The 13,748-nt window shown below is 41.3% G+C and overlaps 1 protein-coding gene across 4 annotated transcripts in view; it reads left to right on the forward strand.

Moving 5' to 3' along the window:
* Positions 1–1,552: 1,552 nt before the first annotated feature.
* slc25a26 (solute carrier family 25 member 26) overlaps positions 1,553–13,748 on the forward strand; it is a 193,853-nt gene continuing 181,657 nt past the window's right edge. For 2 of the 4 annotated variants that reach the window (XM_060835677.1, XM_060835679.1), the window contains exons 1-3: positions 1,553–1,648; positions 6,793–6,949; positions 13,566–13,675. In XM_060835677.1, the coding sequence (XP_060691660.1) occupies positions 1,616–1,648; positions 6,793–6,949; positions 13,566–13,675 (300 nt within the window). In that variant the 5' untranslated portion in view covers positions 1,553–1,615. Of the gene's footprint in view, positions 1,649–3,190; positions 3,308–6,792; positions 6,950–9,470; positions 9,648–13,565; positions 13,676–13,748 lie in introns of those variants that run through there. The other 2 variants (XM_060835678.1, XM_060835680.1) reach the window with 2 other exon arrangements.

Below are 13,748 nucleotides of genomic sequence, written 5' to 3' on the forward strand. Positions count from 1 at the left end.
GAGAGTGTACTCCCTGCACAAATTGGATTTGGTGTGAGTTATGACACCAGCAGTTCAGATTTGGATTTAAGTGAATTCAACTTCATGGACATTGGCAGATTGGTCACAGCAGTACTGAAATATTCAGTTTCATAAATCACAAAGCTTTGATTGAGCTGAGGCAGAGGCACAGCTGAGTGATGTTATGTGGTTATAAATTAGAGGTATTAGTGATGAAGCAGATATATTGTCAGAAATTGATCTCTGGGTCAGACAGAACACCATCTCTGAAAATCAAGCTTGTGACCTTTCAGATGACGCACTGGAAAGGTGTTCCCTTGCATCCTCCATCAGTACAGATATTCTCACCTCTATGGGTACACTTGATAGTTTGGTCTGTGGGATACAATCTGATTAATGAATCACTAACACAAGCCCACAGCTGGTGGAAGGAGAAGCTTTAGAGGGCTCTGACAGATGGAGGACTGCTAGAGGCCAAGCACCATATAGAAATGTCTCTGTATCCAGCTATAAGTCACATGGCCAACCTGCAGAGAGAGGCATAGGAACAGCAGGCAGGTGTACCAGAGATCCTCAGTAAACTGAAGTGAAAGGTAGAAGAATCTTTCCATGTTCTCAATAATGTCCAAGCCTGCCTATTAGTTCTTGGACCAATACTGTGAACGATATTCTTTTGTCACAACCTTTTCCTTCTTACCCCTTATATCACTTTTTCCCCAGCCCACTTTTATTAGATTAGATTCCCCTACAGTGTGGAAACAGGCCTCGTGGGCCAACAAGTCCACACTGACCCTCTGAAGAGTACACCCATTTCCCTCTGACTAATGCACCTAGCACTATAGGCAATTTCGCATGGCCAATACACCTGACCTGCACATCTTTGGACTGTGGGAGGAAACTCACGCAGACAAGGGGAGAATGTGCAAACTCCAAACTGACAGTCACCGAGGCTGGTGCTGTGAGGCAGCAGTGCTAACCACTGAGCCACCGTGCCACCCTTTACCAATGGGAAATTTGATCTGCCTTTTGAATATTTGCAAAGCAGTCGAAGGAGTACACAAATGAGTAGTGATGATCACACTCCTCCCAACTGTGGCAGGGAGAAGCTATCCATGGTTTCAGATGTGGGATCCGGACCATAAGGTGGACTGGTTCATCAATCCTGGAATTGAAATTGTTTTGGCTGTTGGTGTCTCTTTGCCTGACTGAAAATCACATTTTATTTCAATGTTCACAGTTTGGCTTTGGTGGAAGACAAGAGTTGGTGTTGTTTAGGAGTAAGGAGAGGTAGGGATGTAGTTACCAGCTCAATCCTGACCCCCCACCCTCTACCCACCTGGTGTTTAAAGCAGTGACCCTTCTCGACTCTAACCTGTTCACTTTTTTTCATCAAGCTTGATGAGATGCAGACGGATGTTTTGATGTAAACTCCAATCCCCTGCCCAATTCAACAGCCACTTTGCGCCTGCCGCTCACTCATTAACTCTTCCGGGTCACTGCGGCAACCGGAAGGAGCCGCCAGCCTTGACCCCGGAAGCAGTATTTGGAGTGAACATGGCGGCGCCCCGGAGGAGGTGGAGCTGAGTTTCATTCGCGAGTTTAGCTGAACGGACTGATGGAGGGGAGAGAGTTTCTCGCCTCTCTCGGGGTGAGCCCTTCTATTAAGAGCATGATTGCTGCCGTTTGAAAACTTATTTGCAGGAAAGGAAGGAATCAGTTTGATTTTACTAGCCCAGCATCTGTCAGATAAGAAAAATCACATGGAACTCCGCATGAGGAGCGTTTTAATGTTTATTTGTTTACCCGGAGGTTTTAGCAGATGTTTTGTATATTGATTTGTTAAAAAAAAACAGCAGGCATTATGGAGACATTCGTTTATTTAAATTTCTACCCAGCAATTAACGAATGAACAGTTGAAGTAAAATCCTGTGTATCTTGTAACAAGCATTTTTCCATTTGTTTGTGTACATTTATAGATACTTTTCATTGTGCTGTAGCAGTGACAGTGAAGTTAGGGGATTTTCCTTGTTAATCTGCCGAATGGCATTTACTAATTGAAAGATAACTACATGTTTAATTAAATTCTCAGTTTCCCACAGCAGCTGCATTTCTGAAGTTGACTGTTAAATGCATTGGGATACTTCGGTGTTGTGCACGATGTTAAGTAAATTCAAGTCTCTCACGACTTTTAAAAACGCGAATAAGCCATTCACCTTTCAAGCCTATTCTGCCATCCAGTAAGACCCGATTCATCTGGTTGTGGGCTCAAATCCATTTTTATGCCTCTTCCCCCTATTCCTTGACTCTCTTGTCTTCCAGCCTTGAATAAATATAAAGTTTATTTAAGTAAAATAGATTCGATCAGATAGATAAAGACTTTTGATTTTTCAACATGGTGAGTGAAAGGGATACTGTGAACAAGATACAGTCAGAGCACACAGGACCCAGAATTTCCACATGGTGAATTGCTATTATACCTAAAAAGATTGCGCTTGATAGCGGCTTGGAGGAACACTTTCATGTGAACTTTGTCATCTTATGTGTTTATGAAATGGGGGAGTTATTGCAGCAAAGCATGTTTTAAAAAAAAAACTGGGTGTAGAAATTCAAGTAGAGCCTCTCAAAAGGTTCTTGATTCAACAGTAGTTGCACACAAGAGGACATACAGAAATAACCAGTTATATTCTATTATCTGATTTTCAGTTCACTTGATTGGTTGTCAAACAATTATTTTTGTGTGTTTAGAGCTGTCTTTACAGGAGAAACTAACTCATGCAGTCAACCGAGGCAGCAGATTATAGATTTGAGCCATTAGATACAGAAACAGAAGTAGGCCATTGTGCCCATCGAGTCTGCTCCACCATTCAATCATGGCTATTATGTTCTTCTACCCCCATTCTCCTATCTTCTCCCTGTAACCCTTGATCCTGTTACTAATCAAGAATCTATCTATCTATATACTCAATGACTTGGCCTGTGCAGCCTTCTGCGGCAATGAGTTCCACAGATTAACCACCCTCTGGCTGAAAAATTCTTCTTCTCAGTTCTAAAGGATTGTGCTTTTGCTCTAAGGCTATGCTCTTGGGTTCTAATCTCTCCTCCTGGTGGAAACTATGTTCTTCATGTCCGATCTGTCCAGGCCTCTCTGTATTCTGTAAATTTCAATGAGATTCCCCTTTATCCTTCTCAGCTTCGAGTACAGATCCAGAGTCCTCAACTGCTCCTCATATGACAAGTCCTTCTTCCCTGGGATCATTCTTGTAATCCTCCTTCGGACCTCCTTCAAGACCAGCACATCCTTCCTCAGGTACAGGGCCCAAGACTGTTCAGAATATTCCAAATGTAGCCTCAGCTGTACATCTTTTATTCTAGCCCTCTTGAAATGAATGCTAACATTGCATTTGCCTCCAAAATTGCCAAATTAACCTGCATGTTAACCTTGAGAGAATCATGAAGTAGGACTCCCAAGTATCTTTGCACGTGAAATTTCCTTTTTAATCTTGTTAACCCCATGCAAATTAGTTTGTGACTTGGGTAGTAATCTAGAGACTACTACCTTTTGGTTCTGCTTTTCGATTTAGCTCCAAGCTGCTTGTTCTCCTAGGCAGAACCCCTTTCCTGGTGTCCCTGGTATCTACATGGAACATGATAGTTGAATCTTCCCCTCTCAACCAAGTTCCTTTGCAGCCCAGATGAGATATCTTGAATCCAGCCACAAGGCAGGCAACATAGCCTTTAGGACTCTTGTTCCTGGCCACAGAGAACAGTCTATTACCCAGACTATGCTATTCCCAATTACAACTACATTTCTCCTTATTCACCCCCCCCATTAAATGGCTTCCTGTACCACGATGCCATGGTCAGTTTGCTCATCCTCCCTACAGTCACCATTCTTATCTAGACAGGGAGCAAGAATCTTAAACCTGTTAGACAAAGCTCAAGGGGTGAAGATCTTTCAGCATTTCCTCCTGGATCATTCTACCTGCCTCGCTCATAGTTACACCTCCCTCTCCCTGATCACTGACCAAATTTGAGGTAGTTAATCTAAGGCGTGTGACTGTCTCGTAAAACAGTGTCCAGGTAACTCTGGGGTTTAGATTAGAGTGGTGCTGGAAAAGCACAGCATGTCAGGCAGCAACCGAGGAGCAGGAAAATCGATGTTTCGGGCAAAGGCCCTTCATCAGGAATAGTTGCCTGAAACTGCGATTTTCCTGCTCCTCGGATGCTGCCTGACATGCTGTGCTTTTCCAGCACCACTCTAATCTAGACTCTGGTTTCCATCATCTGCAGTCCTTGTTTTTAACCATCCAGGTAACTCCGTCTCCTCCTCATGTGTCAAATGTTCAAAGCTGACACTACAGCTCATCAACACTAAGTCAGAGTTCTTCAAGCAACCAACACACTCTACAGATGTGAGGAGAAAGTGAGGACTGCAGATACTGGAAATCAGAGACAAGAATGTGTTGCAGGGAAAGCACAGCCAGTCAGGCAGCATCCGAGGAGCAGGAGAATCAGCATTTCGGGCATAAGCACTTCACTAGAAATGAGGCTTGTGGGCTGGGGCAAAGAGATAAATAGGGGGTGGGGTTGGAGGGAAGGTAGCTGAGAAAGCGATAGATGGATGAAGGTAAAGGAGAAGCTGATAGGTTGGAGGGTGGATGATGGACAGGTCTGGAGGGCGGTGCCAAGTTGGAGGCTTGGGACTGGGATGATGTGGGGGGAGAGGAAATAAGGAAGCTGTTGAAATCCACATTTGTGGAGTGTGGTTGCAGGCTCCCAAGGTGGAATATGAGGCGTTCTTCTTCCAGGCGTTGGGTGGTAATGGTTTGGTGGTGGTGGAGACCCAGGACCAGCATGTCCTTGATGGAGTGGGAGGGGGAATTGAAGTGTTCAGCCATGGGGCGGTGGGGTTGGTGGGTGCGGGTGTCCCAGTGATGTTCCCTGAAGCGATCCGCAAGATGATGTCTTGTTGCCATGATGTAGAGGAGACCACACCAGGTGCAACTGATGCAGTAGGTGACATTGGTAGAGGTACAGGTAAATAAATGTCGGATGGATGTGGAAGGATGTCTTGGGGCCTTGGACGGAGGTGAGGGGAGTGGTGTGGGTGCAGGGTTTGCACTTCCAGCGGTGGCAGGCAAAGGTGCCAGGAGTGTGGTGTGGGCTTGGGGGGGGGGGGGGGGGGAAATGGACCTGATGAGGGAGTTGCGGAGGGAATGGTCTCTCCGGAATGCTGATAGGGGTGGGGAGGGAAATATATCTTTGGTGGTGGGGTCCTTACAGAGGTGGTGGAGGATGATACAGTGTATATATGGAGGTTGGTGAGGGTTCTGTCCTTGTTGCTTTGGGAGGGGTGGTGTTGAAAGGCAGTGACGTGTGAAATGGAGGAGATGCACTGGAGGCATCGTCAACCACATTGGCAGGGAAGTTGCAATCATGGAAGAAGGAGACTGTCTGGGACTTTGAGGTGGGATTGGTCATCCTGGGAACAGATGCGGCGGAGGTGGAGGAATTCAGCATAAGGGATGGCGTTTTTACAGGAGGTAGGGTGGGAGGAGGTAGGGTGGGAGCAGGTGTAGTCTAGGTAGCTGCGGCAGTCATTTGCGGCTTGTAGTAGATGTCTGTGGTTAGTCAGGCACTGGAGACGGTGATGCAGAGGTCCAGGAAGGGGAGGGAGGTGTCGGAGATGGTCCAGGTGAATTTGAGCTCAGGGTGGAAGGTGTTAGTGAAGTTGATGAACTGTTCAACCTCCTTGTGGGAGCATGAGGCGGGGCCGGTTCAGCCATTGATGTAGGGGAGGAACAGGTTTGGTGTGGGGCGGGTGGGGTAGTGCTGGTGTAACTGCGGAAGATGGAACTGTGCCACGTATCCGACAAACAAGTAGGCACAGCCGTGTCCCATGCGGTTGTCCATGGCTATGGTTTGGAGGAAGTGGGAGGATTGGAGGTAGAAGTTGTTGAGGGTGAGGACCGGTCCAGTCAGTTGGATGAGAATGACCGAATTTGTGGTCAGGGTGGAAGGTGTTATGAATTTGAGGTTGGGTCGCTCCCCTTCCTGAACCTGTCCAGGATAACCTAATAGGTGAAAAGTGTTCATTGGTTAACAAATTCCTTAGGCAATACAATTTTAGGGAAAAAAAAGTTTCAATGCATAGCTCATTTAAGCAATAATGAACAGAGGTCTAAAAATCAAAATCTCTCAACATTTATATGCATGTTTTAGGACTTCAAAGAAGTCCTTTTAGAAGATTTATAAGAAAGTCTTCAAATTTCAGATAGGTGGGAGTGATTATGAAGCATTGACTTCATTAGTGTCAAGAAGTAATAAACAGTGAAAAAGAGATGATCACACAATACTGTGTGCTCTGGCTTTAATGTTATAATGCCCTCATTGAAAAGTTAATGATTGTAATAGAATCAATGCCAGTTTATTACAGTGCGAATCCTTGGTTGATTATTTCTTTGTCACCATTTCTAGGTCAGCCTGTATACTAAACAGGAATCTGGTCTTTGGTCAGAACAATCTTGTGATTTTTAAACATTTGTCCTTTCAGTGAATGGGCAAGCGCAGAAAAATAATAACATTTTGACATTTTAGAAATATGCTTCACGTGAACCATCTGCGTATATACTTTTTTTTTGAGCCTGTAATTTGGATAACTTAAAAGTTTATGCCATAAGAAGTAATACTATAAAGATCTTTACAGTAGAAAATAATTTCTTCAAAGTACAGTCTGTTTATAACTATTCATGAATGTGATGATGTGAAGATAACTTATCCATGTCATTTTAGGCTGGTGGCCTGGCAGGAATGTGTGTGGATCTGACACTCTTCCCACTGGACACCATAAAAACCAGACTACAGAGCCAGCAGGGATTCTACAACGCTGGAGGGTTCCGTGGAATTTATGCTGGTGTTCCTTCTGCTGCCTTAGGGTCCTTTCCTAATGGTAAATTCCTTTTAATCTAACTCCTGCTTTCATCTGGAAGTCTTTGAAAATATATGGTCACAGAGAATATCTAAATTTTTGTAATGTATGTGTAGAATAGAGCATTTCAAGTACTTTATTTTAAAGCTGTTTCTTCTAAATTGCTGAATGTTGTGTTAAATTTTTAATCAGACCAACTGTCTTCAGTTTGAGGACATTAAGATGAGACCATTTGGGTGTTACATGCTTCCCTTACCTGCTAAACAGACCTTTCCACCTCAGCCCTTAACATGTACCTTGTAGCTTGACTCCTCCTATTTCATCATGGTCTCTTCAAGTTGATCTTGTGTATGAGACCCACTCTGTCTCTATTCCCATTCAACTATTTACCACCTGACTTCCCTTCTGAGGGCCCACAATGGTTGAATTTTCTTAGGTACTGTCACCCTCTCTTTCAAGTATGCTGCCATCCCTCACCTTCCCAAAAGAAGCAGTCAAGTTTTAATGTTTTTGCGAACTGCCCACTCTGCCATTAGCCATCCTTCCCTCTCCAAAGATGTTCAAAATGGCGCCGACACATTAAATAGTGCTCCAGGCTGGCATCATCATTTTCTCTATCTACTTTTTGTCATTTTTCTTTCTCTTTCTCCTTTCTTCTTCATCTTCGAGGCCAAAGCAGTGTTGGCTGGCCTGTGGCTGCAGCGTTTGCAGTGTGAATCAGGACTCCTGGCGGTGAGGCATGTGGCCTGGACTCCTGGTAGTGAGGCGGTGGAAGTAGTAGCAGCAGAGCCGGGATCTCTGTGGCATCAGTGTCGTCATCGCTGTTTCTGGAGCGGGACTCCTTGACGACTGGAACACTGGGCAGAAGCGCTGAAGCTGTGCTTAGGACCCCAATTTCAACAGAAGATGAACTCTTATATAAGTAATTTCTTTCCATCTTCATTGTAACTCAAATGGCGCCGGATTGTGGCGGCAAAATACTTTTCACAGCATTTTCAAGATATGCAACAATAAATCATTCATTGATTCATTCAGATATTCATACCGTCTAATTTAGTGTCTGTCCCTTTTTCTCTCAATTCCATGTCTCATCATGTTATTGCACTATAGCAGTCTAAATTAAGTCATAAATTGCAACTCTGATTGCTATGCACTCATTTTTCAACCTCTCTCCAACTTTTGCCATAGTTGGCCATGCTAGCAACACCTTTTCCTCTGACTCCAGCTGAGTGAAATGACCATGCTTGGGTCCATTCTTCTCTATGCAAGGACAGCCAGAGAATCTCCTACAATAGTTTCAGTCCCAGCCCCCTCACACCATTGTCTCTGGGGTCTCCCAGCCAAGAACCTGACACTGTCTCCCTTTTAGTTTTGAATTGCATCTGCTCCTTAGTGACTTTATTCATAATTCTTTCAGGTTTTGTGTATATTAATGTCATTCAGCTTTACTTTAACACCACTACTCTTGGTCTCCTCTGCTGTCTCAGCATCACAAAATTCTGTGATCTGGATGAACCATAATTTCCTTAATTTAAAGTTTTGTTTTTTTATTTTTCCCTGTGTGACGAGAGTGTTGCTAGTAGCCAGCAACTTTAATGCCTGTCCCTAGTTGTCCTTGGGCTGGTGGTGTGAGCTGCCTTCCTGAACCCTTGCTGTCCATATGCTATAGGTTGACCCACAATTTCTTTAGGGAGGGAATTCCAGGATTTTAACTCAGCAACTGTGAAGGAATAGTGATATATTTCTAAGTCAGGATGATCAGTGGCTTCTAGGAGATCTTTCAGGTGGTGGGGTTCCCAGGTAGCAGTTGTCTTTTTCCTTTTTCAATGGAAGCGGTTGTGGATTTGGCAGTTGCTGTGTAAGGATTCTTGGGTGAATTTCTGCAGTGCATCTTGTAGATAGTACACACTGCTGTTACTGAGCATCAGTAATGGTGGGAGTGGATGCTTGTGAATATCGTGCCAGTCAAGCAGACTGCTTCGTCATGTTTGGTGACAAGTTTCTTGAGTATTGATAGAACTGCATCCATTCGAGCAAGTGGGAGTATTCCGTGTGTGTTTCAGTCCTGTATGAGCTGAAAAGTGTGTTGCTGGAAAAGCGCATCAGGTCAGCCAGCATCAAAGGAGCAGGAGAATCGATGTTTCGGGCATAAGCCCTTCATGAATCCTTTGATGCTGCCTGACCTGCGCTTTTCCAGCAACACATTTTTCAGCTCTGATCTCCAGCATCTGCAGTCCTCACTTTCTCTTCAGTCTTGTATGACTCCGTTACTTGTCAATTTAGATGGTAGACAGGCTTTGGGGAGTCAGGAGGTGAATATCCATGTAGCCAATGTATTTATATGGCAACTTCAGTTGAATTTCTTGTCAATAGTAACCCAAGATGTTGACAGTTATCATCTCCATTGACTATCAAGGGGTAGTTATTAGACTGTCTCTTATTAGAGATGGCCAGTGCCTGGCATGTGTGTGGCATGAATGTTACTTACTACTCTTTAGCCCACGTCTGGATATTGTTCAGATCTTGTTACATTTGAACGCAGACTGCATTCACAAATGATGCTGAACATTGTACAATCGTCCGCAAACATCCCCACTTCTGACCCTCTAGTCAAGGGAAAGTTATTGAAGAAGCAACTGAAGCAGGAACTCCTGCAGAGATGTCCTGGAGCTGAGATCACTGACCTTCAAAAAAGCGTGACCATCTTCGTATGTGACAGGTATGGCTCTGACTAGTGGAGAGTGTTTTCCATGATACCCATTGATTCTAGTTTTGCTAGGGATTTACAGACCATTACCAGAAATTCTGTTCTTTTTCCTAAATTTCAACTTCCACTCTGAATACTGGAAAAATATATTTTGGAAGTAAGTTAGATGAGAATTAAAAGTATTAAATCTTATTTGGAAAATATTCTAAGTAATCCATTTTGAAACTAGTTTCCAGTCCTTTGTATCAATAAACTAGCATTTGCTGGGTACAAATTAATTGGCAAATTTACTACGTTGGAACAGTGACAGCATTTCAAAAACAATACACAAGGTGGAAAATAAAAACCTTCACGAAGTTGGGAGGCCAGGTTTTATGATTTTTTTGTTGATTGTGAAATATACTCTTAATAATAATGTCATACAAGGTGGTAAAATATGCACTTGTATATTATTTTTTAAATGGGGATGATGTCATCCAATCTCCATTTAAGGGTAGCATTGACACAGTATGTATTTTGCATCATATCGAAACACTTAAAGGGAGACAGTGCTGAGACTGTAAGGATACATGCCATTTCCTTTTATATTTATTGTTCCTTTCAAGGTTGTTGTCTTGTTTAAACACCGAATCATAAATGGTATTTTTGCCGTTTTGGGCAAAGTGTATGAAAGAGATTTAATTTATCAGTAGTTGATTTAACTTTTTAAAATGTTGAATTCAGTTTTTTTCTCTGTTTAGGACAATATTGTAAAGCCTTTTGCATAACTCATAATTTGTTGGATGAAATCTTGACATAAATCAAAAAAAATGAATTCCTAAGAACAAAATGAAATAAATTTGCAAAAATGTACGCACTTCATAAGCAGATTTTGTCATGCCATGGATCAAGGGTGCAAAAACGGTTAATGTTCAGTTGATGCTGTACATTTTGATGGGAGTAAGCATGAAATGGTATATAATCGCACTTCTTTCATAAATTTGTAATAGAAATTCATCAACTGGCCCTGGCCAAGTCACCTAATTTTAGTGTTCACAAAATGCTATGTTAAGGCTTAAAGATGTAATTGTTTTTAAGTTTTAAGTCCATGTACCTTGTTTGCTTTTGTTTGTTCTGTTCACTTTATTTATTGATAGAATCTTTGACAGGCGTGCCACAAACTAGATGCTTTTCGCAAGGTGCAGCAAGTCTTTTAATGCTGTACGTAGCTCGTCCATATCATAACTCCAAACTTAATTCTTCTTAAATAAGTAGCTGCTAAAGATTTGCAACTAAGCACTGAATTGTTCTGTCACTCATTAGCTATATCAGCACATAGGAATGAAGTTTAACATGGACAGTCTACTGGAAAATAATTTGTTGGTTACCTTCAATTGTCATGAGTCCATCAGCTAACAGTTTGGATTAACAGTTAGATTTTCACCCATGAAACAAAGGCAAAGTTTTCAGCTCCTCAGTAATGATTAGCTTGCTTAATTAACTTTAAAGGTCAGCAGTTACAGTCAACTTGTTAAATTAAACCAATATTCACCGACCTTTCTTTTCTGACAGCCAGCATTAAATTTAAAAATCTATAAATCAGTGTATTATTTACTTAAAATGAGCAGATTGATGCTCACTGATTATTTGAATGTTAATTGATTACTGAGCCTGAAGTTGATGCTTTGTCTCGAATAAAGCTGGTATTAAAGATAGCTAATTTTGGTGAAGCATAATCAACTTTAATGGCAATTGTATGTAATCACATGACTTTATATTGATTTCCACCATTATGTGAGCAATCCAATTGTTTTTGTTGATTGTGAAACATGCTTTTAATAATAGTGTCAAGCAAGTTAGTAAAATGTGCCTTTCTGTATCATTACTTAAATGGAGACAGTGTCATCTTCTGTCTATTTATCCTATCCATGCCCCTCATAATTTTGTAAACCTCTATAAGGTCACCCCTCAACCTCCGACGCTCTAAGGAAAGCAGCCCCAGCCTGTTCAGCCTCTCCCTTTAGCTCAGATCCTCCAACCCTGGCAACATCCTTGTAAATCTTTTCTGAACTAAAGCAATAACGCTTTTAAAAATATTAAATGATTGCACTAGTTCATGAATTGTTGTAGTTAAGTATTTTCAGTGGCGATATGAAATGATAGCCCTGAATTGTTCATATTTTTAAAAGGTATGCATTTTTATGCGAGATATTTGCTATATTCTGGGTGTTTTTTTTAACAGATGTTTATCCTTAAATAAGACATTTTGATTCAGTATGAGAAGCTTAATTCTCAGCAGACACTTTTGAAAATGGACTTCAAACTAGATTGCAGTGAAATTGAGAAGGACGTTGTTGTACATTTGCTTGAACAATTGGGTTAGTGCAGTGTTACTTATACTCAACTTTTGACAATACCTAATTAATTATGCATTTTTCACTTTTTGTAGATGAGACATTTCAGACATTTTCCATTTTAGGCATAGTCACTGGAATTGTGTTTTTGTTAAAATGCACGTTCCAACGGTTAGTTTTACTTCAAAGGCTAGAGCTCATTCCTTTGTTTTCATACTGCTTTTCAATCAGTAAAATCTCCAATCTCTTATTTAAACCATTTGAACAAGTGTTATAAAATATGCAATCACTCAGTCTCTTTTATGCTATTTGTCTCATTGTACCCTAGTCACAACCACTCTGTCACACAACTAGGTATTGTCTTTGCTAGCAAGGTTTACTTTAAAAAAAAACATTTATAGACCATAGGTCATTACTAAAGTGCTTCACATTGTTTGAAAATTAGCTACCATGTATCAAATATATATTATATAGTATATGTACAAGTTCCACAAACTGCAACGAAATAAATGATCAGTTCACCTATTTGAGACTTTGACTGTGAATGTATATTGACCAGGACATTAGGACAACAGCCCTCCTTTAAATTGTTTCATGGGATCTTCTATGTTCAGCTGAGAAAACAAACTGATTTGAAATTTGAAGATCCAAATGATAGTGCAGCATTGCTATAAAAATTCTGCAATGAATTTTAAGCCCAATGTATGTGCTCACCAGTTTCTAATTAAGGTAAAAGGGCTAGAGAAGGCAAACTTGGATCAAGGAAATACTTGCTAAAAAAAACCCATTGATTCCACATGGCAATTGTATGTCATCAGGGAATCCAAGTTGAATAAGTTGCTGAAAATATCTTGGTGCATTCTTGTGATTCTGTTCCATGAAGCAGTATTTCATGTTGCTGACTGGAAGTGAACTTCAATTAATGATGTGTAGTTACTTCTGGATTTAACAAAAAGGAGTTAGTAATACAGAACTGGGATCAAAGACAGTTTCAGCATCAATCGGTCCTCAGTATTTTGATAAATTTCTGAATGGCGAGATCTGCATTTGTAGTATACTGAAAACTGTCAGGGTTGTAATTCTGGTATTGTACTGTTGGCCTTCTATGCATAGTCGAGAATAGAGCTTTCACACAAATGCATCTGGCTGACATCTAACTGTCACTGTGTATTCCTTACTTTACATGCTTTTCAAGGCATGTATTAGCTTTGCTCAGTTTTAAGTGTTTTCAGCAACTGTCATCCAAGTAGGGAAGAGAGATGCCAGCTCTCAAAACATGTTTTGCTTGAAAAACATAATCTCCTACTTGAAATAATATTTTATTCCTTTTTTAAGCCTGTATCTGTTTCCATGACTAATTTTTTCCTGTACCAGGTTACCAGAGGCTATAATTTGAGGAGCAACAGTCTGTGTTAAGCATGGCTGACCAGGAGACGCACCCATACCTGTTGCATGCTGAAATGTGTTAGAAGGATTTGCAGATTGCTAGTCAGTCTGCTTAGTTGTGTAATGAATTCACTTTCCATTATCATGAGAATTTGCGAGAATACTTTTACACTGACTGGAACATTTTTCTTCTGTGTATATTTAATTTCAGCTGCACTTTTCTTCGTTACCTATGACTGTACAAAATCTGTGCTGGGTTTATATGTGTCTACAAAACAAGCTCCAGTTGTCCACATGATTGCTGCTTCTGTTGGGGAGGTGGTGAGTCCTGACTTTTATGTTGATATGTAAGTTTAAAATGAGAAAATGATAAAAATGTATCTTAGAAGTGTAG

This window comes from Hemiscyllium ocellatum, chromosome 14, assembly GCF_020745735.1.
Source record: "Hemiscyllium ocellatum isolate sHemOce1 chromosome 14, sHemOce1.pat.X.cur, whole genome shotgun sequence".
NCBI lineage: Eukaryota > Metazoa > Chordata > Chondrichthyes > Orectolobiformes > Hemiscylliidae > Hemiscyllium > Hemiscyllium ocellatum.